Here is a 21,854-nt window from a genome sequence, read left to right on the forward strand (position 1 = left end):
GCTGTCGAAGCAAAAGTGAAAATTCACTTGCCAAAAGCATACAGGCAAGAACTTCAATCTGGAAGTTCCTTACACCTTCCCACTAAGGAAAATAAATGGGATAGATGACAAGTAAAGTAGATGAGACATGGACCCAAAATATGCAGCACAATCTTGGCAGTCTTATAGAATTGTCTATTAGCTACAAGTACTTCCTCTCTTTGGGATGAGCGACAGGTTCAAAAGCCTCTGAGTGAAAAAAAACATACAAAGCTCTCCAACAATGAAACTCTGAATATCAAATATACTATAAGAGACATGGGAAGATTCTCTGGTCATGATGGAAATAGGAGTGTTATGTATCCACTGTATATTCTGCTTACAGTCCTCCCTTGCTGGGGGAATCCAAAGCAAGCAAGATCCCAGAACCATTCCAGACAGCTTGAACAGGACAAGGACAATATCCTCATTCTGAAGGCTGAGGCTCCAGAGCTATCTTTGCTCACCTTTCAAAGGACCTCTTTGTTGGTATGAAAGAAGGTGCTCAAAAATGCCACTAACATCAAACTATCATGGGGGGATAGTAGGGAATCAGTTTTCAGAACACACCTTGGATAAAGAACGTAGGAGTCCAACTGTCTTGTTACCAGTCTGACTCAGATGCTCTGGGCTTTTCGTGTTTAAGCAGTTATTTTTTTCTACTCAAATACCCTTGATTTGCTCAATGTGCCATGTTTTGAACAAGGTACTTGATATTATATGCCTTCGTCCAGGCAGTATTATCTCTGACAAGTAGACTGGTCAAAGGGATTTGTCTGTTACAGGTAACACAGGGTCACATCACTTGCCAGTTATCTAGCAGAGTATCACCCAAAGAGGAAATCAAAAGGTGAAATTGCAAGTGGGATCTACACAGTAGGGAATATGACAGAATACCAGTAGGCAGTGAAGAGACTCAAGTTCTGTCTTCACATTCATGTGTCAAGCATGAAGAGAGAGCAACGTTTGGAAACATCCTCTACAGGAGTCACAAGTGATAGCATGAGATCATCTTATACGTATACTCGCTCCTGTGGACTATAATGTGAAAGACAGTAGTGTGAGAACTTAGAGCATAAGGATCATGATGTCAGCAACAACAGAAGAGATTCAGCATGCCCCATTCAAAGCCAATTGTCAATGAGGAATAATAATTTACGTGCACTGGAAATTGCATTGCTTGCTTTATGGAAGAGATTCAACACTAGTCGTCACAAAGTGATTTGCAAAATGTGAAAGAGGTCTTATGTAAAATGTAAAAGAACTTCTTTTACCATATTACTATTCACTAAGAAGTTGCCACGAATTATTAAATGTTCATGTTGTGCTAGATTAGCAACTTGAAGCCATTGAGCAGTGATAATACAACCAGTAAAACCATTTGACTAATTTATACTTTCTCATACCAAAGAGCCAGCTATGTAAGAGGCAACCCACACTACTACCATTAGAAGTGTAAAAGCTTTTTATACTTACTTAACACTGTAGCACTGAAAGTGACTATCTGGATACTGAGACTGATATGGTTCTTGTCCCAACACTGTTCCAAACCACCATGCATCATCAATAATGGATCGGAACCTATCGGCTAGAGCAAATAAAAGTCTGTGTAGACATTCTACCAAGAAAAGTTAATTATGCTGCTTCTACATACAATTAGAAGAACTTCTGATCAGTTTATTTCAGTTTGAAGTTCTAAATGCACTGATATGCAATAAGAGATGAGACAACTTATTGTGCCAAAAAAAACTGAAGTGCTAAAATCTAAGTAAGTTTGCAACTTAGCTACAACATAAGTGAATGCTACAGTCCAGTGTTTTGAAGAAAAACGCGTTTTGAAGATACGCGTTTTGAAGACTGTATCTTAGATCTATGTTAATCCCTCCAAAATGATTAGTTACACCAGTTAGTAAGCTCAAATTTCTAATGGGCAAAGGGACCGTACCTATCAGAGAGCTCTCTGAAGTAGCATCTAGCATATTCAGCAACTAGCCAAGGACAAATTTTTGATTTCAAAATCATTTAGTCTATTCAAAAACCTAGAAAACATACTTACATGCTTGCCAGTTCCTTTGCCGTGCCTCATCATAAAACTGACGTAATATAAGGAAGTCAATAACATCTGGCATATCGTGGTACCTAGATAAAAAAAAATTTTAAAAATCCCTCTCGTGTGTGCCTTAGGGCTTTAGTAAGAAGCTTAAAAAAACCCCTATTTTTTTAATACTTTTCAGAAAAATAAAGATGCACATACCTGATGGAAAAGGATTTGTCTGTATGTTTTCCAGTGGCATGATCTATAAAAGCAAGCTTGAGGCAACACAACGTGGGAGGACCGATTTCATATCTAATTCCAACAATTTTTACTAATTCCTGGTCCTACAGGTAAGAACAAACAGTTTCAGCAATTATCACCTTCTGGACTATGCACAGAACTATTAATACAACATTAGTTAGCCAAGCACATGAATTCTACCACATGCAAAAAAAGCCAAAAATATTAAAACTGTATTTGAAATCTCAATGGAAGACAGTCTGTCACACTTGGCAGTTTTAACACCGGTATTTATATTCGGGCTTCCCACAGGTAACTCCAAAGACACTTTGGTAACTGAAGACATCTTCCCATATTGTTTCCATAAGGAAACAGCATGACCTCACAAATCAACATTTTGCAAACAATGTAATACAATTCTTCATTCACAGACTACTAGTGTTGAACCCACAGTATCTTCAGTGCAGACCTACCCTAAGGACTACTTTTCTCCATGGCTCCTTGTGTGGGTTCAGTTCATAAATGTTATTTCTTCTAACCGCTTCAATGTAAGCTTCATGTCCTTGTCTGAAATATATTACCTAAAAAGAAAAAAGAAACCAAAAAAAATTCACAACAACAAAGCACACAAAGAGTAAATGTTTAAATGTTTTCCTCTATTTGGAAACCATAATCATCTAGGGTAACACAAGCGTTTAAAGATCTTAATCCATATACTTACCTCGTCGCCCATCTGAGGAACAAAAGGGGATCTTCGAAGAGCTGTGTCTGTTATCCAAACAGGAGGATGGCAATCATAAGACAATTCCAAGTTTACTGGCTGTGTTGCAGCATTAGCCTTCACATTTAATAGACAGCAAAATTAGTAATAACAGACATATGGCTGACCTGACATCGAAACAACTAAATTCATTTTAATTCAGCAGACAAAAGCTTAACTTATACAACACTAAACTACATTTCCAAAAATATATTAGCAAAATTCCTCCAAGGCTTTGCTCAAGTTCTAACTGTATTTGTATACTAATATTAAGCATTCCTTTCCTATATGAAGATTTGAGTAAGCAAGGTCTTATTATTAAATACAGACCTGTATTATGCAGGTCTTAAGAGAAACACAGTTTTATAATTTAGACAGCAGTCTCAGTGCCCAATTAAAAATCTATCAAGCTGTAAGAAACTATTTGATGATGAAAAATTATGAGAGATATTGCACAGTAAATGTCCATATAAAAACAGTTCCAAAAATACCATTTTAAGAATACTTAGAAGGAAGTGAAAGGATGGAGAGAAAAACATACCAAAATAACCCCAAGCACTTAAAAATAAAAATAAAAATAATGTTTGTCCCTTTATGGTGGAAAACAGCAAAAAATAACGAATTTAACTTCAAAAAGGATAATTATTTAAATTAAACTTAAAAATTTCAGTAACCTAGAGACAACTAATCATTGTAGCTTATGAAGAATTAAAAATTCAACCCAAATATAAATGGCCACCACAAAGACAGTGACTACCTCCCTTAAGTTTTTAAAAAAACATTACTTAAAACCAGACAGTTTAACAGGGTATTAGTCTAGTATTCTGAACAGTTATTTAATAATCACATTTCCCCTTTGAGACCAGCAACCTTGAGAACCCATTTTATTTGAAAAGTGAAAATTACTTCCATTTGGAATGTAGATTCCTCCATACAAATCAGCAGATACCTTGCATTTGGAATAGTCCTAAATTAATGAAGGGTACACTGTATGTAGTGATACCAATATTCTTGTCCAATGGCAGGAATAATTACTTTTAACAGTTTCCTGTGAAGACGTCTAAAAACTTAGAAGAGAGAAATTTACTAAAGGGCAAGTAGAAGAAATTAACTGTACCTCCTCCTGCTTTTTTGGTTTGGGTTTTTTCCTCCTTTTTCTTCTTCTTCTCTTTGGAGGAGATGATTTCCCTGCTAATACTTCATCTTCAGAAGTACTGCAATATCTGATAGCTTTCCGTCGAGAAGTCCGTACAGGAGGTTGTAAATTAATGCCTGCATCAGCGATCCAGTCAGAGTATCTACTTGAAGAATCACTGTCCATAGTGGATGGGGTCAAGGAAAATATAAAACCAAGTCGTCAATTTTTCAGAATGCTGAATTCTCTTAGACAAATATCTGTAGATCTAGATTGCTGTTGAAAGCACTATTAAAAGAACTGAAATTACTTCAACCTGTTGTAACACTTCACTTAACATTTAACATAAGGGTTTTTTTAAAAAGTGCTTTGAATTACTGTGTTCCCAAAAAACTAAGTCTGGTGAATTCTAAAATCAGTAATTTTACTTAAGAAAATTGTGCAATGAAATTCTCGACCAGTTAAGAGCCCTCCCTGAAGAACACACTAGCTAAACACTACTTAAATTCTTTAAAGACAGTTACACAAATCACACATTTGCTTTTTTTTTTTAAACTATCTCTCTCAGGAATTTTCAGTTGTACTGCTATAGAATTCACAACTAAAAAGCCATAGCAAGGTGATTAGAGTTATCTGTAACTTCAGTTCTAAATAAAATTATAACCTTATGAAAATTATTTTTTCCCGACCATTTTTGTATGACCAAGCAACTGACTGTTGCTGCATTATTAACAAAAAAAAAGCAAAAAAAATCCCAAACCAAACAAAACCCCCCACCCCTCAGTAACTCAACAGAACAAAACACACTACAGAAAACACTCCAGAAAATCTTGTTTCTCCTTGCCATCTAGCAAAAAGGAAAATATTTGAAACTACATTAAAAGACAGAAATCTTTGCTAAAATGGAATACTAAATAATGCAATATGTCAGTACAGTACAAAATGTTATTACATATGAAGCACAACAGAACTTCCATACAACTTAACTTGCCAAAATTCAAGTAAAACTCATTACAGTAGAAGCTGGGATGTGTTTGTTCGCTTTTACCTAGAACTATTACTGTTGCTTTTCTTGTCACTTCTCCACTCTTCCTCTTCATCAGATGAGCCAGAGCCCTCACTTTCTTCTGCTTCCTGAATTTCAAAATAGGCTGTCAATCCCAAACCTTCTTAAAGCACATAGTTTAATGGTTTGAAACATAAAACCCATTCTCCATTCCTGTCTGCGTATTACCAAGTTAGGAAGAAATTTGGTAAAAACAGTTGTTAAAATGGAAATGAAAGTAGTTCCCTTCTGTAGCCAATTTCAACTTACTCTGTTAACCTCAGGAGTGCACTATTAATCATTAACTTCTGTATATTCACTCACTTTTTATTAGCCAGATGTGGATCCACCTGCTGTAGCAACTCTTCACAAAGCAACAATTCTATCCCCCTGCCATATGACAGTTCTACATTTTTCTAGTCTTAAGTTCAAATCATTTATCAAAGTGGCAATTGATTTTGCTTCCTTCAAATTCCAGACTTACTATGCTGTAGTTAGGTCATGTCAAGTAGACAATAAAATCTAGCTCACTAGAATGCAAAAGAAGAATTTAAAGACCGCACAAGAAACAGGTCAAGGAAAACTATCACATCTCCCATTCACACACAACTTACATACTGTTAGCGGCTCAGCACTTTTGTTGGTTTTTTTCCCCCCTCATTAGTTATGCAAGTTAGAATGAGGTGATTTTTCTGATTTTAGTATCAACCGATTGACCAAGTACTAATTAGATTTATTCATGCACATATTTAAATGCAAAACTAAATAGTCAAGATACATCAAAATATATTACAACTGAAGTCATTTGCTGATTGCTGTTAACCAATTTATTCACATTAACTTTGTGTTTTACATGTGTTTTGTATAACTGAAATGACTAAGTATCATGTATTACTCATGTCCCAAGTTATATGTTGTCAAGCAAAAAAGAAAACAAGATTTAAACTTGCAACTTCAAGTTTAATACTGTTTGAATTAGTCTAACTGATTGTCATTTTCAGAATAACAAACTTAATAGTCTTCCCCCAAAGACCTGTTCATACCTGTGTACAGGATGGACAATACTCACTAAGTCAGTTTTCTTTTACCCTACCATTTGTAGGATTAAAAGAAAAAAACCCCACCATTTATATCACAGCTTGGCTTCTCACAGTATTATTAGTTTTGGTATTATTAGATCTAACATCGCTGCCTCAAAAATATTTAAGTATATGCAGTGTTTACAGGACAATGCACATAACTACCTGCACTTCGTGTGCTTTGAATTTGTCTGGTGTCATCTGTCAACTCTCCTCCCATCCTATTCCCAAAATAAGGAACACTCGATTAAATCTATGCGATTATTTGTTTTGAAACACATAGGAATTCTTTATTAAGAGGCTAGGAGAAGAGTCAATTTCCAAAGAACATTATTCTTCATCTTACAAAATAATCTTACCTCCTGAACACCCCCTCATTTTGTTCACCACTCTTCCTTAACACAGGAAGTGACTAGTCCAATACATCTGACCTTCTCTTTCCACTTCTTCCCCCTTTCCCAGTGTGAGACTATTTCCTTGTGTGAAAGGCAAAATAAATGTAGTCCAAGCAATCCTACTGCTGTCTACAGCATCTGATAACACAACAGTCAAAAGCTCCTGCAAAGTCCCATTGCACCCCAAGCCAGGACTTGGCAGAGATAAAGAGACTCCGTGGAAGAACCACATTAACAGGCTTCACATTTTCCAGTTTTAGGTCTGTGCACAAATCTGGGAAGGTTTTGCAGAGAAACAGCAAAACACACCTGAAATCCAAACTTTACTTTAAACCAACCTCAGCACTGTACATCAGGTTTTTGTCTTGGACTGTGGATTTAGTTTAGAAGATTCTCAGAAAAAATAGTTCAGCCATTTATAAAATTACAGGAAAGATTGCCATTATTAAAGCAACAGATAACTAGGTTCGAGAAGTGCTAACAATAATGATGCTTACAGAAATACCTTCCTTGGTATAAGAGAAGGGTTTTTTTGTCAGCTTGTTTGTTTTAAGAGAAAAAAGGCACATTTACATAAACTTCACTTATTGAGGAATTCAAGTTCAATACAGAACTCTGAAATTACCTGCTCTATGAAGCCAAAGGAGTTATCTCTTTCTTCATCAGAAGACTCCAGTTGTTCAATGTTATTCCGTGTTCGGTAACTAGCGTATTTCCGTCTATGCAGTCTACGCTTAGATTGTATTAATGATGACTCAGAGTCACTCTAAATTTACATAGGAAGTGAAAAAGAAAGTTACATAAAAGCATATATGCAGCAAACTTTTATGGGGTGAAAGGGTGGCTAAAAGCACTGCTCAATATAAAAGCTGAAACAGCTTTATCACATCACATCACAGCCTGATCCACAAAACTCCATTCCACAAGAAGTAATTTTCCTGTAAGCCAGCAGTTTTTAAATTTGCTGTTCCCAATTTAAAATCTAGTAGTTCTAAGAAATTTATCCTCATAAACTACTGTAAGCTACAGATTCATTCACATTATCTGATAAATACATTTACAGAAGCAAGAATTAACTGCCTACAACATGCAGTTCTGAGAGGACCTGAAATCCTCAACTCCCCCCAGTTAAGGGGATCATGCAGTAGAATTCTCCTGTCAAATTGTTTTGTAATGCAAGACACAGCAGAGCAGGCCACTACCTTATAAAAACAGTATAATAACCAATTTTTCCTTCTTATCGATCCATTCCAAAAAGCAGACAATGAAAAAAATCATTCAAAATGTGGTAAGTCTGAAAAAGTTGCCCCATGGACAAAACATTGGTCTTCTAAAGTAAAATGACAAGGGAATTGCAATTTAGCCTACAATTCTTCAAATACAAGACCCTGAATATTCTCACTTGCACCTTAGTGCCTTAGCATGGACCTGCAACAACTGTCCTTAAAACTTTTAACTGCAGTAAAACCAGAATGGCCTGAAATCAAGCCTGCCTTTTAAAATTACTAGCAAATACCTTTGATGGAAGGAGGCAAGACTAAAAGAAAAAAAAAGAATTCTAGGTATTCATAAAAATGCATCAAACCTTGTCCTGCAATAAGTGCAAGCTGAATCAGCAGAAACTTCTGAAGACCATGTCTTCTGAAATGTCTCCTTCCATTTTTTAAACCACAATTTGTCCCTAGGCACAAAATGCCCATTTTCCTAGAAGCTGCTGCATACCTTTTCCAATGACTCAAATGACTTTTTCTTCTCTGTTGCATAAAGATCTCTCTCCTCTTCCCCTTTTGCAATTCGATATTCTTCTTGCTTCCTACAAGAAAGTAATGAAAATCTAATTCTACACCTGTTTTGACAATGCTGAAAAGTTAAATAATCCATTCTATTTAAAGATCTATTTAAAACCCCCTAACACCTCATTTCATTACATTACTAATTTCCGATGTTATTATTTCTCAGTTCCAGAATATTCTCAATTCCTCTCATTTCCAGAGTAAAGAAGATGAATATTAAGAAAGTCTTCCTTGTAAATATCAGAACATAAACCTTTTCAACCTCATTTTTAACCCACATTTTTCCCTTGGCAATCAATCTACCTGCCAACACTGGGGAAGTTTTTTAAAAACTTCAGAGATGTGGCCATACATATGGCTGTACCATTAAAAAGAAATATTTAGCTACCTATATTAATTCTCCTTTTCACAGATGCATACTGATAGTACTTTTGAAAGCAACTGTTTTAGCATTTCAAGTGCTCAGTGCTGCTTCTGGTCATAAAACAGCACCGCCACAGTGTCTCACAAAAGCACAGTCTCTCCCAGCTCTTTCAAGAGAATGAATTTAATCTATATCACTTTATTTTTGATAAGGCAAGAATCCAAGTAAGCTAACTCCCTTTAAGATGACTTAAAATACTGAAATATGGGCGAATCATTCCCTAATAAACTAGAGAAACTTCCATTTATTTTTATTGAATGGACTTTACAATACAAAGCTTTTAAGGACAGCTGACCGTAACACGGAACTACTTCAATCTGTACCACAGATCTCTTTTAGCTTAGGTCTAAGAGCACTAGATTTAGAAAAAACAACATGATGTGTTCTCTCTAGTCATATGCGCAGCCCCATAAGCTGCCTAAAGACCTGAGTAAACTTGGTGGTATTTCTGGTACAACGACTCTTCGTCTCCAAGCCTGAAGGTCTCGCTCAGTAGCCATCTGACTTCGTGGAGCGTTCTGATGCATCTGACGCACACCTTCAACTTGCCCACTACGTCGCAGACCAATATTGGGAGGAGACTGGATGTCGAAACTTGGCCTTCTAAAAGCTAAAATATACAAACAAAACCATTTTTTCCAGACTACACAGAATTGGAAGCTTGTTTCTTCTTACTACAACATAAAAAAAATTAACACTTTTCATATTTTAACCTCCGTAATTCTAAGTACATGACTAGTTACCACCTTCAGGAAATTATCTGTCTCATAAGAAACACAGTGAGATTACACATATACTTTTTAAAATGTAATATTTCTACTATTTTAATACAGTGAAAGGAAATGCTTTTCCAAACTATTTCAGGCAGCTCTGAGGTTAGTGAGGTTCTAAAAAGCACTTTTCCTAGAGCTAAGATTACTTAATTAAAACTACAAGGACACAGATCAGAAGAGTGCCTGGTTTAAATCTGTAAAGAAGAGGGAGGGAAACCCAGTTTGAATAGTGGTAAAATACTTTGCAAATTTTAGAGGAGAATAAACGTAGCTCCTATAAATGTTACTTGAGTACTCTACGAATATTATTAAATATGTAGCACTCCAAAAGTAATACAATTAATGCTCTTTAAAAGGAAAGTAAAAAGCTCTGTTTTGTAATTTAATCACAGTAGTAGCAGTGTTTTAATGAATGAGAAGACCTTAACCAGGTATAACTATGTTAAGGGAATCTTAGTACCCAAAACATTAGAAGATAAAAACTGTTTGAAATATTTCACAGAGCATAACCAAATGGAGATAGTACAATTACCTAAGAATCTATCAGCAAGCACTAACCTCTTCTAGGTGTTCCTTCCCCATTTTGTGGGCCATTTGAAGCAGATTCTTGATCAGCTCCGGTTCTTTGATCTTGTTGTAGTTGTAATTGTCTAATCATGTCATCAAGAATGCTGGGCTCCAAGCCTTGTTCATCATGATCAACTGTTTGTTGGCCTATAACTTGTTCAACCACTTCTCCATCACCTTGCAAGTGTAATACAGATAAAATGAATGGGTTTTGTTAAATAACTGACTATAGCAAAATGACTTAATCTCATTGTTTACATCACAGTGAGATGTGTTGTACAGCTAAACACAATGAAAACCATTCTTGAGATGATTGCAATTGCTTATTCAAAACAAGCCATTTGCAGAGTCTACAACTCAAACACAGCATGCACATGTCAGTGCCTGCAGAAAATAATTAAGACATCCATTTGAACAACAAATAGTATTTTTTTTTGCTTGGTTAAAATCATATTTGATGTGGGACCTTTCAGCATCTATAGTGAACATAAACACACAAGTACTTAGCACGTGAGAAAATGAAGGCATTTTTAAATCACTTATGTCACATCTACTCTGTTCCCATGCAGAATTACTATAGGTCTGGATGCAGGTCTTTAGTGATAGTATTCTTACTTGTTGCTACATATCCCAGCTGAGGAATCAAATGTTCATCTGCACAATTCTCTCTTCCAGGCACCAATCTTTGATATTTTGTCGGATGAGGGTTTCCATCCACATCTACTAAGAAGGGAGGGGGCATGAGATGAGGTGCTTGTTGAGTCTGCTCATCTAGGACGTAATTGTTAGAGTCTCTAATAAGTGGCCGATAGTCAGTGTGGAAAAACATCTGATCAGGAATCTAGAAAGAAATGAAGGTTTTATATTATAATTTTTTTAAAAAAAGAGTTTTCTAAAGAACTGAAAAGAACAAGTCACACTAACATACCTAAAATGTCCTTAAAGGTTAATAGAAAGTGCAAGCTCCCAATAGAAAGAGTTATGCATAGCTACAATTAACCTGTATGGGTGTTGCAGTACTCATTTTTAGTGCTTTTGCAGGCAACAAAATGCTTTTACAATAAACTGAGGTAGCTTAAAGCACAAGCACTTCAAGCACTGCTTTACACTTGAAGTTAAAAATATTTAAATCTCGTTCTGTTTCATTTTTTCCCCACAAAATTAAGAAAGTTTCCTTGGTTTTCATGCAAGGAAATAATTGTCTAAATTTCAACATAAGTTCTCAAAGTAAAGTTTGTTCTTAATCATGCAGTGACCACCAGAAATTTTTTCTGCAACTGAAACAGTCTGTTAAATCCATGCAGCTGAAGGAAAATGGTTACATAGGTATTAGATCACAGTCTGAATCTTTGCTCCTAGCAATAATGAGCAAGATGAAGAGAATTAAGTTTCAATTTCAGCTAAGATATAGAGCAAAAAAAACACCCACTATTTAAAATGACAAACACAGAATTACCATTACAAATTAAAAAAAAAAAAACTGAGGGGAAAGTGAAGAAAAGCATAGGCAGAACTACAATTTTGAGAGCTATTTTGAAAAAACAGAAACACATGTATTTATCAAAACAAAAAACGAAACAGGCTGATAAAGTCAAAAAATATTCATCCCATGCACATTTTTAAACATTTCAAAATCCAGTGTTGAACGATATTTATTTTTGCGTATTTTAATAAAACTCAAAGTGATTTAGGGGTTCAATAAGGACAAGCCTAAAGAACTGCAAGTTCTAATAACTGAAATAAACCAGCAAACTATGCTTAAGATGCTACCTGATTAACCAAAAAGCAGTTTGTAGTGCAATAAACTGTCACACATTCCACTCTTCAAACATTAAACTATTTTCAGAAATTAGAAATAAAAGTAATTTTGAGGTTGAACAACTAACATGCAAATTAGCTGACCGGAATATGAAAATGTATTCCAGAGAAGTTCTTGGGAGCGACTCCCAAGGAAATGTTAAGACACTGGTTTTTCCTGCTGTGCCGGGACCATATGCAAAAGCAAACTCAGGCATCAAGGAACTTGTTATATTTAGATCCTGTACCTACACAAAACTATTTTTTACATATGATGTTTCAGAGGAATTAGTGTAACTAATCTACTTCACTTAGAAGCTTGACTAAACAGTTTAACAGAAGTCTGAACTTACCTTTTCATAAGGCCTGCTACAGCCAAAACCAAATATCAGTAAATGTCCATGAGAATCTGTACATGCAAAATGCTGTCCATCTGGTGAAAATTTGCAGTCAAAAACAGCACCATGTCCTTGGCCTTCAATCTAGATTGAAGGAAAGAAACTCAACTATCTGACCATTTTTTTTTTTAGCAAACAATAATGCAGCACCAAAAAATAATTACTCCGTCAAAAGCAGTCATGCACCTCTTAAACACCTCCATTAAAGCACAGATAACCTCGTTAACTCAGTTTATTTCTTTTCCCCTGGACATGTGAATTTCAGTCCTGATTCAGACAGTTTTAAAAGATGTGCTCAATGGTATGGAAACTTACTGTTACAAAAAAAACCCCCAAAAACTAACCAACCAACCAACAACAAAAAACCACCAAAACCATACAGAAATGCTTTTAGAGGTTCTTTACCTGTTGTATACTGCTTAAAAGTAAACTGCAGATTTTGTTAAATCACTTCCAAGAAAAGCACAGAGACCCTTAAAGCTAAAGCCCTCACTTTGCTATTGACTGTAACCAGGCAAAAAAAAAATTAAAAAATTAATCTGAACAGTGGACCACAACTTAAGCCTCAGACAAAATAACCTAGTTTAAAGTGTAAATCATAAGCTGTCAAACGGAACGAATGTAATGGGAGCTCTCAAGAAGAACTGCACCAATCCACTAATTGTTATGGTAATAATATTATCGCTTCCAACACAGTTGAGAATACATATATTTGTCTGTAAGACTCTTGAAATGATGGTCTAAACCAGGACCTTTCAGTCTCTTAAATGGCACCTCACCTCAATTAAGGAAAATGGTTACTAAGAATGAGGTGGAAGATCTTCCATACCAAAGAGTGGAAAAGCCCTGGTGTCAACTATTTACAACAGCCCACAGACCTAGAAGTCCTGATCAACAGGTGAAGTCTGAAGAGCTCAGACACTGCCTAGGATGAAAGTAAAGTCCTGCTCTGCTCCCCCATACCTCACACTCAACTGCAAATTCTCACCATTCATCCACCACATCTCAGAAGCTTATCAAGACCTCCCTGACCAAATTCAACTTAGAAGCCTAAGGAAAGTAGCAGTGGGGAGTACTTCTGCAGATCCATGAACTGGCGCAGCTTAGTAAAGGGTCCAGTGAGAGGCACCTGATTCAAGACAGAGAGTAGAAGTGGGCACCCAGAAGCAAACAAGGGAGGCAATCCCAGCCCTCCTTTTCTGCCATATTAAACTGTTACAACTGACTCCTGGTCACTTTCCACCTACAAATACAATAACCAAGAAATTTAATGGTAAAAGCTCTAAAGAAGAAATGAATTCATAACATTTGCTGGTTTGGGGTTTTTTGGTGGTTTTAGTTTTGGTTTTGGGTTTTTGTTTTCTTCGGGGGGGGGGGGGGGGGGTGTCATCTTCTTTTTCTTTGGTTTTTGGTTTTTTTGGGGTTTTTTTGTTTTGTTGGGGGTTTTTTGGGGGGGGCAGCGGTCCTCCAAAATGTGCAGGGGTTGTATGTGTTGGCAACAATCCCTTCAACTAGTATATGAACACACTGCAGGCCACTAAGAGAAAATGGGGTTTAAAAAAGGTCTTACCATGTTAAAGTAATGCTTTGTTTTCATGCCTTTGGTAATGTCCCATATAAAGATGTTGCCATCGTGACCTGCAGACAGCATTATCCTGGAATCAAAAGGATGGGTCTCCAAGACAAATACTTCATCCGTGTGCCCCTAGAATTCAAAATTCCACATCACATTCAAACAAGAGGACATAAATCCCCATCAATAGGGTATTTCCAGTAGTGCCTTAAGTACTATACTATCCTCTCCTCCCTCATACTCAATTTTTGGAAAATTAAACCCCTGTAAGCTGCCTCCGAAAACATATGGACTTTTACAAATTCCACAGTGTATCTATCTGGACTGCTAGCTGTGGCTCATCAGTAGGGTAAAACTCCAGGCAGCCAGAAACACTTAAATCATTCTAAATTTAGTAATTTTCTAGATTCAAGCAAGAACTCTAGAAATACGGAGCTTTTGCCAAAGAACAGCGAACTATTCAATGGGTAAGTGTGTTACTGCACAAAAACTTCTATATATGCCACAGGAGAGGCAAGTTCAACACAGCAGCTAGAGAAAGGATTGTTCAAATGCAGGAGGAAGCAGCTAGTTTTCGTTTAAAAATAAAACATCCAAGAAACGCTATGCTTGCTTTATCATTCATATAGAACTTTTAAGACAAATCAGATCTAAATATGAACTCGGGATGCACATGTCATTGTCATTCTAGGAAGACCATATACATCAAAAAGCAAAGAAAATTACATACCACCAAGTCATGAAGCAATTGCCCTGTACTGGAATTCCAAACTTTGAGTAGATGATTATTCACAGCCGTAACAACATAGTTATCATTTTGGTTCCAAGCTATCATGGTTACTTTAGGCTTCATAAATTTGTCTTCTTCTGAACATGGGTCGCTATTTTAAAACAAGTTGAACTGGCATGAGATATTTTTAATCAGCCCATCTCAAACTCAAAACACAGAAAAATAACCTCTTTTCCCATGTTAATAATCAGACAAAGGAAAGGAACAGAAGAATTAAAATTTGTTTTGAAATTTTCGTCCATAAATTTCACTCTTTTTGGAGCTATCAACTATAAAGCAGATCTGGATTTCTAGGATACTTATTTCATAGGACATGATAACCTCTTTGCCATTACAGGTGCAAGGCAAAAAGGCTTTCCTTTTTCATGGAGTCTTATCTCTTCCACAATTAGAGTCCTAACATAGTTCCTTTAAAAACTTGGACCGTTTACAGTCAAGACCTTTCCAACTGTTTCAGAAGCTAACCTTCACGTTAACTAAGCATTTTTTTCTGATTCCCAACATTAAAATATTTGTAGTGAGTTTTTGGGAGCAGAGGGAGCTACAGGAGTAGCTTCTGTGAGAAGCTGCTAGAAGCATCCCCTGTGTCTAAAGGAGCCAATACAAGCCAGCTCCAAGACAGACACAGCACTGGCCAAGGCCAAGGCCATCAGCGACCGCGGTAGCACTTCTGTAGTAACATATTTAAGAAGGGGAAAAACCCCAAATCTGCACAACACCTGAAGCAGAAGACAGGAGTGAGAATATGGGAGCACTGCAACTCTGCAGACACCAAGGTCAGTGAGGTAGGAGGGGCAGGCGGTGCTCCAGGCACCAGAGCACAGATTCCCCTGCAGCCCCTGGTGAAGCCCATGGTAAGGCAGGCTGTCTCCCTGCAGCCCATGAAGGTCCACAGTGGAGCAGATATCCACCTGCAGCCCATGGAGAATCCCACCCTGGAGCAGGCGGATGCCCGAAGGAGGCTGTGACCCATGAGAAGCCTGTACTGAAGCAGGTTCGCTGGCAGGACCTGTGACCCCATGGGGGACCCACACTAGAGCAGTCCATTCCTGAACTGCACCCCATGGAAGGGACCCACACTGGAGCAGTTTGTGAAGAACTGCAGCCTGTGGGAAGGACCCATGTTGGAAGAGTTCATGAAGAACCGTCTCCAGTGGGAGGGACCCCACGTTGGAGCAGGGGAGGAGTGTGAGAAGGAAGGAGCAGCAGAGACAATGTGAGATGAACTGACCACGACCTCCCATTCTCCATCCCCCTGCGCAGCTCAGGAGGAGGATGTACAGAATTCAGGAGTAAAGTTAAGCCTGGAAAAAAGGTGTTTTAAGATTTAGTTTTTGTTTCTCATTATACTAGTCTGATTTCATTGGTAATAAATGAACCTAATTTCTCCACGTCAAATCATGACACTAACTCCCGAGTGATCTCCTGTCCTTATCTCCAGCCACGAACCTTTTGTTATATTTTGTTTCCTCTGTCCAGTTGAAGAGAGGAGTGATAGAGCCGCTTTGGTGGGCATCTGGTGTTCAGCCAGGGTCAACCCACCACAATATTAAAGGTAATATTTTGTATTAACCTCAATGTATTTCCTCATTTCTGTCCCCAAAACACACGTGTAGGATACTGTAACACACCCTTTCAGCATCTTAAGTCAACTGAAGGAACAAGCTTTCTTTGAAGCATACCTTCACAGAGTATTACCTATATTCCACATCAACTAGTATCCTCTCTTACAAAGACTCTCATTATACACAACGACAATTGTACATATTAATCCAGAAAGATATCACAGTCAAATCTCAAATATTTCTGTCTCCTCCTTTCTTAGTAAAACCACTTTTCCCCACACCCTCCCCCCTCCCCCACCATGGGAACATCACAGGAATCACACCCTCTAATCAACTAGAAAACCCAAGGTTTGTTTTTTGTTTCCCCCACGCTCCCCTACTCCTATTTAATCACCTACAAATTCACTTCTGCTTAGTGTCTACAAAAGTAAGCTGAACATTCTGCACAATTGTGAAACATCCAGCCTTCAGGTTTATCCAGCACCATGTAATATCCTGATCTTATCTGCAATGACACTACTCAAACTGTGTGACATCAGCATATTTCATTAATACACTTTTAAAAGTACAAAAGAATCAATGAAAATAGTCAGCTAGATCAGCCCTTGATGAAACCCACCTATTACCAGTCATGACCTCTGGAAAGAGGTCATCTACAACCTTATTTTTACCAATCTAAAAAGGTTTCTCCTGTGACATGTCAGGTGTCTGAAATCCAGACAGAGAAGATCTATTGTACTTTCTGTTAACTTTTTCCCTTAATAAAGGAAACGTAATTAATTTGGCATAGTGTACCTTTGAAAGCTATAAAAATATTTATGTGTTTATTCAAGCACAAACTAAAATTTAGCAAGTTATTACATCACATTATTTCACCCAAAAAAACCCACACCACTTGATCGTAACGCTGCTAAGGCTTGCTCTAGTTTGACTGCAAATAAGTGTGCTTGAGTTTTTCAAACTTTCTGACTTTACACAACAGACAAAAAAAAAAAAAGATAACACTTCACTCACCCTGGTAATCGATCGGACATATCCAACAAAATACTCCTCCATTCTGCTTGCTCAAAACACCAGATACGAGCTGTTCCATCTCTACTGCCACTTATGAACCTTGAAGAAATTTTAAAAGATAGTTAATTCATCTTCAAAAGAACTTGCTTTACATCACCACAATTTAAAACATTACAATGAAAGACTGATAGAAGCAAAAGCTTCTATTTGCGTGCAAGGGAATTCTTTACAGTTATCTGTCCATTAACCTTCTTTCCAGAAGCCGAGGAAAGAGTTTTTCTGAACTGAAAAAACTGAATAAAGTTGTCAAAATCCACAGGACAGAAAAGCAATTTCCAAAGTTGAACTCAATTCACAACTTCACCCTCAACTCCTTCTCAGCTGCAGTTTTTCATTACCATATTTTAAGTAATGCATTCTTGTAGAGTATCAGATAATGAAGTGGAGGCAAGAACAGATCAGCACAGCAAAACCTGAGCTGTTCCCACCCACAACTGCACATAAAAGAGGAGACCACCAGTGGCTTACTTCAGGATACCAAGGTGTAAACCACAGCAGTTCAGGCTTCCATTTCATGAGCTGCTGAACAATGAATGCAGCAGAATGGAAATTTCTAAAGAGAGGAACTGAAACACTATAAGATATCCCAAAGATAATCTCCCTAGTCCATGAATCACAACCCTGAGAAAGACAGTTGACATACCTCTCATAAAAGAAGTCTGGGCGCTAGGTATATCACAACTGTGCTCTAATTTGCTATGATTCATTTCAATAACTCATTCATTAGTTCATAATTATTCATTTAATAATAATAAATCTTAAACATCTTCCACAGAAAGTTTCACCAAGCAAAACAGCAGAAGTTTTGCCTTTTTTTTTTTGTACTGCCTTGAAAAGTAATCCATGCAGGCAACTTGATGGACCAGTGCAACACGATGACCCCAAACCCAAGTATAACTGCAGAAAAACACTGAAAGGAAGACAACTACAACTTCCAAACTGAATACAGATTATCAGCATTCTTAGCCACAATTACCTGGCTTCCAAGAAAAAAAAAAACAACCAACAAACAATAAAAATACATCTGCAACTCGAAGTTGCAGCTTTAAGTCTACCCTGAAGGCTAAAATCCACATCTTCATTAGTGATAGGCCAATCAGAGATCAGTTTTGACTCCATTCTGTACTGGAAGTATGGATGAAGTTTTACAAATGGAATTTACACATGCTCCCCCCAGCCCCAAATCAGCTGTAAAATTCTGTTAAATCCATTTCCTTAAATAACATTAGGCTAGAAAAAAAAATTAGAAGGATTAAAACTTGTTTTAGACCACTTCCATTGCATTTTCCCATTTCCTACTCTGATCCAATTACCTTCCTGAAACCGAAAGGAAAGGAGTGGAAAAGCAGGTTTATAAAGCCACAAATACACTGGGTATGTTAAAATACTCCAGGTAAATCAATATGCAGCCACTCCAAATACATTATCTAACAAAGATTAACAGAAAGCCAAAACAGACAGCTGAAACCTAACTATGTTCTCCTGGATTAGTCCACATTTCCCCTTTGAGTTCTTAGTAAGCAGAACCTTCTTACTGGAAATCTCCAGGTGAGAACAATAATACATTCATAATTCCAAACTGACATATTGTTTGTTCACATTTGAGCATCTTTCAACATACCTATCACCACTGTTCGAAAACTGAATGCTGTCAACTTTGTCCTGTAAGAAAAAGTACCATTTGTTAGAAATTATGTTTTTAAATAGGAAATATGGTTTTGACAAATCCAAGCTTATTAAAATATGATGTAATCAGTAAAATATCATGTAATTTCTAATGCTTTTAACTGTAAGGTAGACCAAGTCCCAACGAATACTTAAAAAAAAAAATCACTAACCACTAATGCATTTATAATGCAAGTTTTTTAAAAATATCCCACTTAAACATGACGGATTGACAGATGAAATAGCTGTCCATTAATAACTTGGCAGCCAATTAACTCATAGTTGAATATATATTTCCAACATCCTAAGCTAACTACTATCAAGAGGAATCTGTTGTTCCCACTCCTACTTACACATTCCTTAAAGAAATATAATTAATTATTCATTTTTATCATAATAAAACCTACAGGGTAAGTAGACAGCACACTCAGATCAGTTTGTCTTCAAGAGCTGAAAGTCTCCTCTACATACAAAATAAACATTGATCAAGCCTTATCATTGTAACATAAAAGCCTAAAGTCAGATTCAGTATTGGAGAAAACATATTAGGGCAAATGAAATTAAGGTGATGAGTATTTTAAGAGCTGCCCTTGAAAGAGCTGTAAGGTTCAACTAAATCTGAATTCTCTACAGTAAAACCACAGATTCTTTGTGCATTAAGTGCTGAAAAAACCTGCACATGAACATAAGCCAACTTTCCCTTAGACTGCTAGGAAGACAGAGTCCATTTGACTAAGGTACACAAATAAAAAAATGAGAGTATTTTATCTAAGAAGTTATTTTCCTAACAGGTAACAGTTACACTAAGAATGCAAGTAAAGACAGACAGCACACATAACACAAAGCACATGGGAAAACAACACCAAACCAGCAAGCTGACTTAATACTTAGGAAGTATAAAGCAGCTTGCACAGCTACTGGAGACCTGAATAAAGTAAAGACGAACAGAAGTAAAATTCTGGAGACTCAATTCCATTTAAATATTAAAACCAAAAGGTGTCAAATGGTAAATAACATAAGTAATGAAATCTACATTCTCAGCCTATCTACTTCCTATATACAGCACAGAATATGTAGGCGGCTAGGCACACTTGCATCAGGGGGAAGCAACTGAACAAACCATACACTTTAAAATTTGAGAAATCTATGACAACCAGTTGGAAAAACAGAATTCTAAACACCATCTTGATACATTCCAACCTTTAAAATGGTCAAATCACATTGAGCTGACTGGCTGAAATTCTGCCTAAGTTCTAAAAATATTCAATAAAAGAACATTGCCACAAGCCCACTAACAACATTCACATGTGATTTCAATACTGCTTGAAGTGACTAATTATTAGATTTAACAATCTTACTTACAGCATGACTTTCCAATTCAGCTATCTTCTCAGGTGTTTCAGAGCCAAAAAAATACATCCTGATGACATGGTCAGTACTGCCAGTTGCTAAAAACATACCACCTGTAGAAATCAGGCAATAATTAAGCTACTGGGGAAGAAACTAAAACAGATCACTAACATTTCTCAGATGCCTAGTCTAAAAAAATAATCTGAAGAGTGTCTTTTTAATGCTTTTCCACTGACATTCAGATGTGGAAGGAAATCTCCCTCTTGCTTCAGAATTCTCTCTGCCATAGTAAAAATAAATAGTCATACTCAGTGTGACAAAGATTTTAAAATACCTAACTAGGGGAGTGCTCAAACATCTACAACTACCAATTGCGCACAGAAGCCTTTGATTACAGCTAGTCATCAGCAGAATTATCTAGATGACTCTTTCACTGTAGCATGTGTCTCATTAATGGCAGTGAATTACTTCAAAACTGGGTAGAAGTGCAAGTAAACCAGCTTAAGTACACAGGCATTTATCTGTGGTGGCAGCAATACTAAGATCTGCCCCTTGGCACCTCTAGTGCTATCAAAAAAAACCCCAAAAAACCTCCAAACAAACAAAACCTAAAAAAAATCCCAAACCCAAACACAACCCAGGGCTATATCCTGGCAACCTTACTACACTTTGATTTGTATTGTATTTCTGAAATTCCCAAGTTCCTTCTAATGTCCATGCTGTCTGGTACCAGTAAACCTTTCCACAAGTCACCAACATGATTAGAATGAGAGAAGACTACAAGCCAGGAGTGAAGCATATTTATAGATACATTCGTGGGATGTTAAGAAAGAAGGGATTCTTTATGACCATCCCTGAATACAATTAGCACAGAATCAGGGGCTTGACAATTGGCAGCAACCACTTGCAGTGCTGTTGACTGTGGTATCTGTAAGAGCCAGTCTAAAGAGAACAATATTGTCTCAACATTGCCAACAGAGACCTGGAGATGGAATGTGGTCCTCATGGACACCAAGACACAAAGACCCTGGGAAAGAGAACTGCATGGTACGAGGAGTACTATGCCACTCCCTGCTACCTGGGACTGAAAGGAACAACTACACCCTGGGAAAGAGAACTGCACGGTACGAGGAGTACTATGCCGTTCCCTGCCACCTGGGATTCAATAAGGCCGCATAACAGCTGTCCAGAAGATGGATCACAACTGTGGTCATAACAACAAACCAGAAAACAATACAAGAACACACCTCCTGGTCTGAAGCTACCCGCCACTGGAGCAAGATAACCTGGCTCAAGAGGGCGGAGACTGGCAGAAGTCTATGGACCAGAGAACGAGCAAGGTGTGTTGCTTGGCATAAAAAGATGCCTTCTTAGCAAC

The 21,854-nt window shown here is 37.2% G+C and overlaps 1 protein-coding gene across 4 annotated transcripts in view; it reads right to left on the reverse strand.

Moving 5' to 3' along the window:
• BRWD1 (bromodomain and WD repeat domain containing 1) overlaps nucleotides 1-21,854 on the reverse strand; it is a 64,442-nt gene that overhangs the window by 31,111 nt on the left and 11,477 nt on the right. For 2 of the 4 annotated variants that reach the window (XM_055702533.1, XM_055702532.1), the window contains exons 11-28: nucleotides 20,489-20,589; nucleotides 19,083-19,123; nucleotides 17,402-17,500; nucleotides 14,763-14,913; nucleotides 14,030-14,164; nucleotides 12,415-12,543; nucleotides 10,880-11,105; nucleotides 10,256-10,441; nucleotides 9,351-9,534; nucleotides 8,430-8,520; nucleotides 7,333-7,473; nucleotides 5,237-5,322; nucleotides 4,171-4,366; nucleotides 3,015-3,131; nucleotides 2,767-2,874; nucleotides 2,273-2,397; nucleotides 2,075-2,157; nucleotides 1,495-1,606 (exon numbers count right to left, since the gene is read on the reverse strand). In XM_055702533.1, coding sequence (XP_055558508.1) covers nucleotides 1,495-1,606; nucleotides 2,075-2,157; nucleotides 2,273-2,397; nucleotides 2,767-2,874; nucleotides 3,015-3,131; nucleotides 4,171-4,366; nucleotides 5,237-5,322; nucleotides 7,333-7,473; nucleotides 8,430-8,520; nucleotides 9,351-9,534; nucleotides 10,256-10,441; nucleotides 10,880-11,105; nucleotides 12,415-12,543; nucleotides 14,030-14,164; nucleotides 14,763-14,913; nucleotides 17,402-17,500; nucleotides 19,083-19,123; nucleotides 20,489-20,589 — 2,311 coding nt within the window. Of the gene's footprint in view, nucleotides 1-915; nucleotides 1,057-1,494; nucleotides 1,607-2,074; nucleotides 2,158-2,272; nucleotides 2,398-2,766; nucleotides 2,875-3,014; nucleotides 3,132-4,170; nucleotides 4,367-5,236; nucleotides 5,323-6,477; nucleotides 6,534-7,332; nucleotides 7,474-8,429; nucleotides 8,521-9,350; nucleotides 9,535-10,255; nucleotides 10,442-10,879; nucleotides 11,106-12,414; nucleotides 12,544-14,029; nucleotides 14,165-14,762; nucleotides 14,914-17,401; nucleotides 17,501-19,082; nucleotides 19,124-20,488; nucleotides 20,590-21,854 lie in introns of those variants that run through there. The other 2 variants (XR_008730963.1, XM_055702534.1) reach the window with 2 other exon arrangements.

The sequence above is a fragment of the Falco cherrug genome, chromosome 2 (genome assembly GCF_023634085.1).
Source record: "Falco cherrug isolate bFalChe1 chromosome 2, bFalChe1.pri, whole genome shotgun sequence".
Lineage (NCBI taxonomy): Eukaryota > Metazoa > Chordata > Aves > Falconiformes > Falconidae > Falco > Falco cherrug.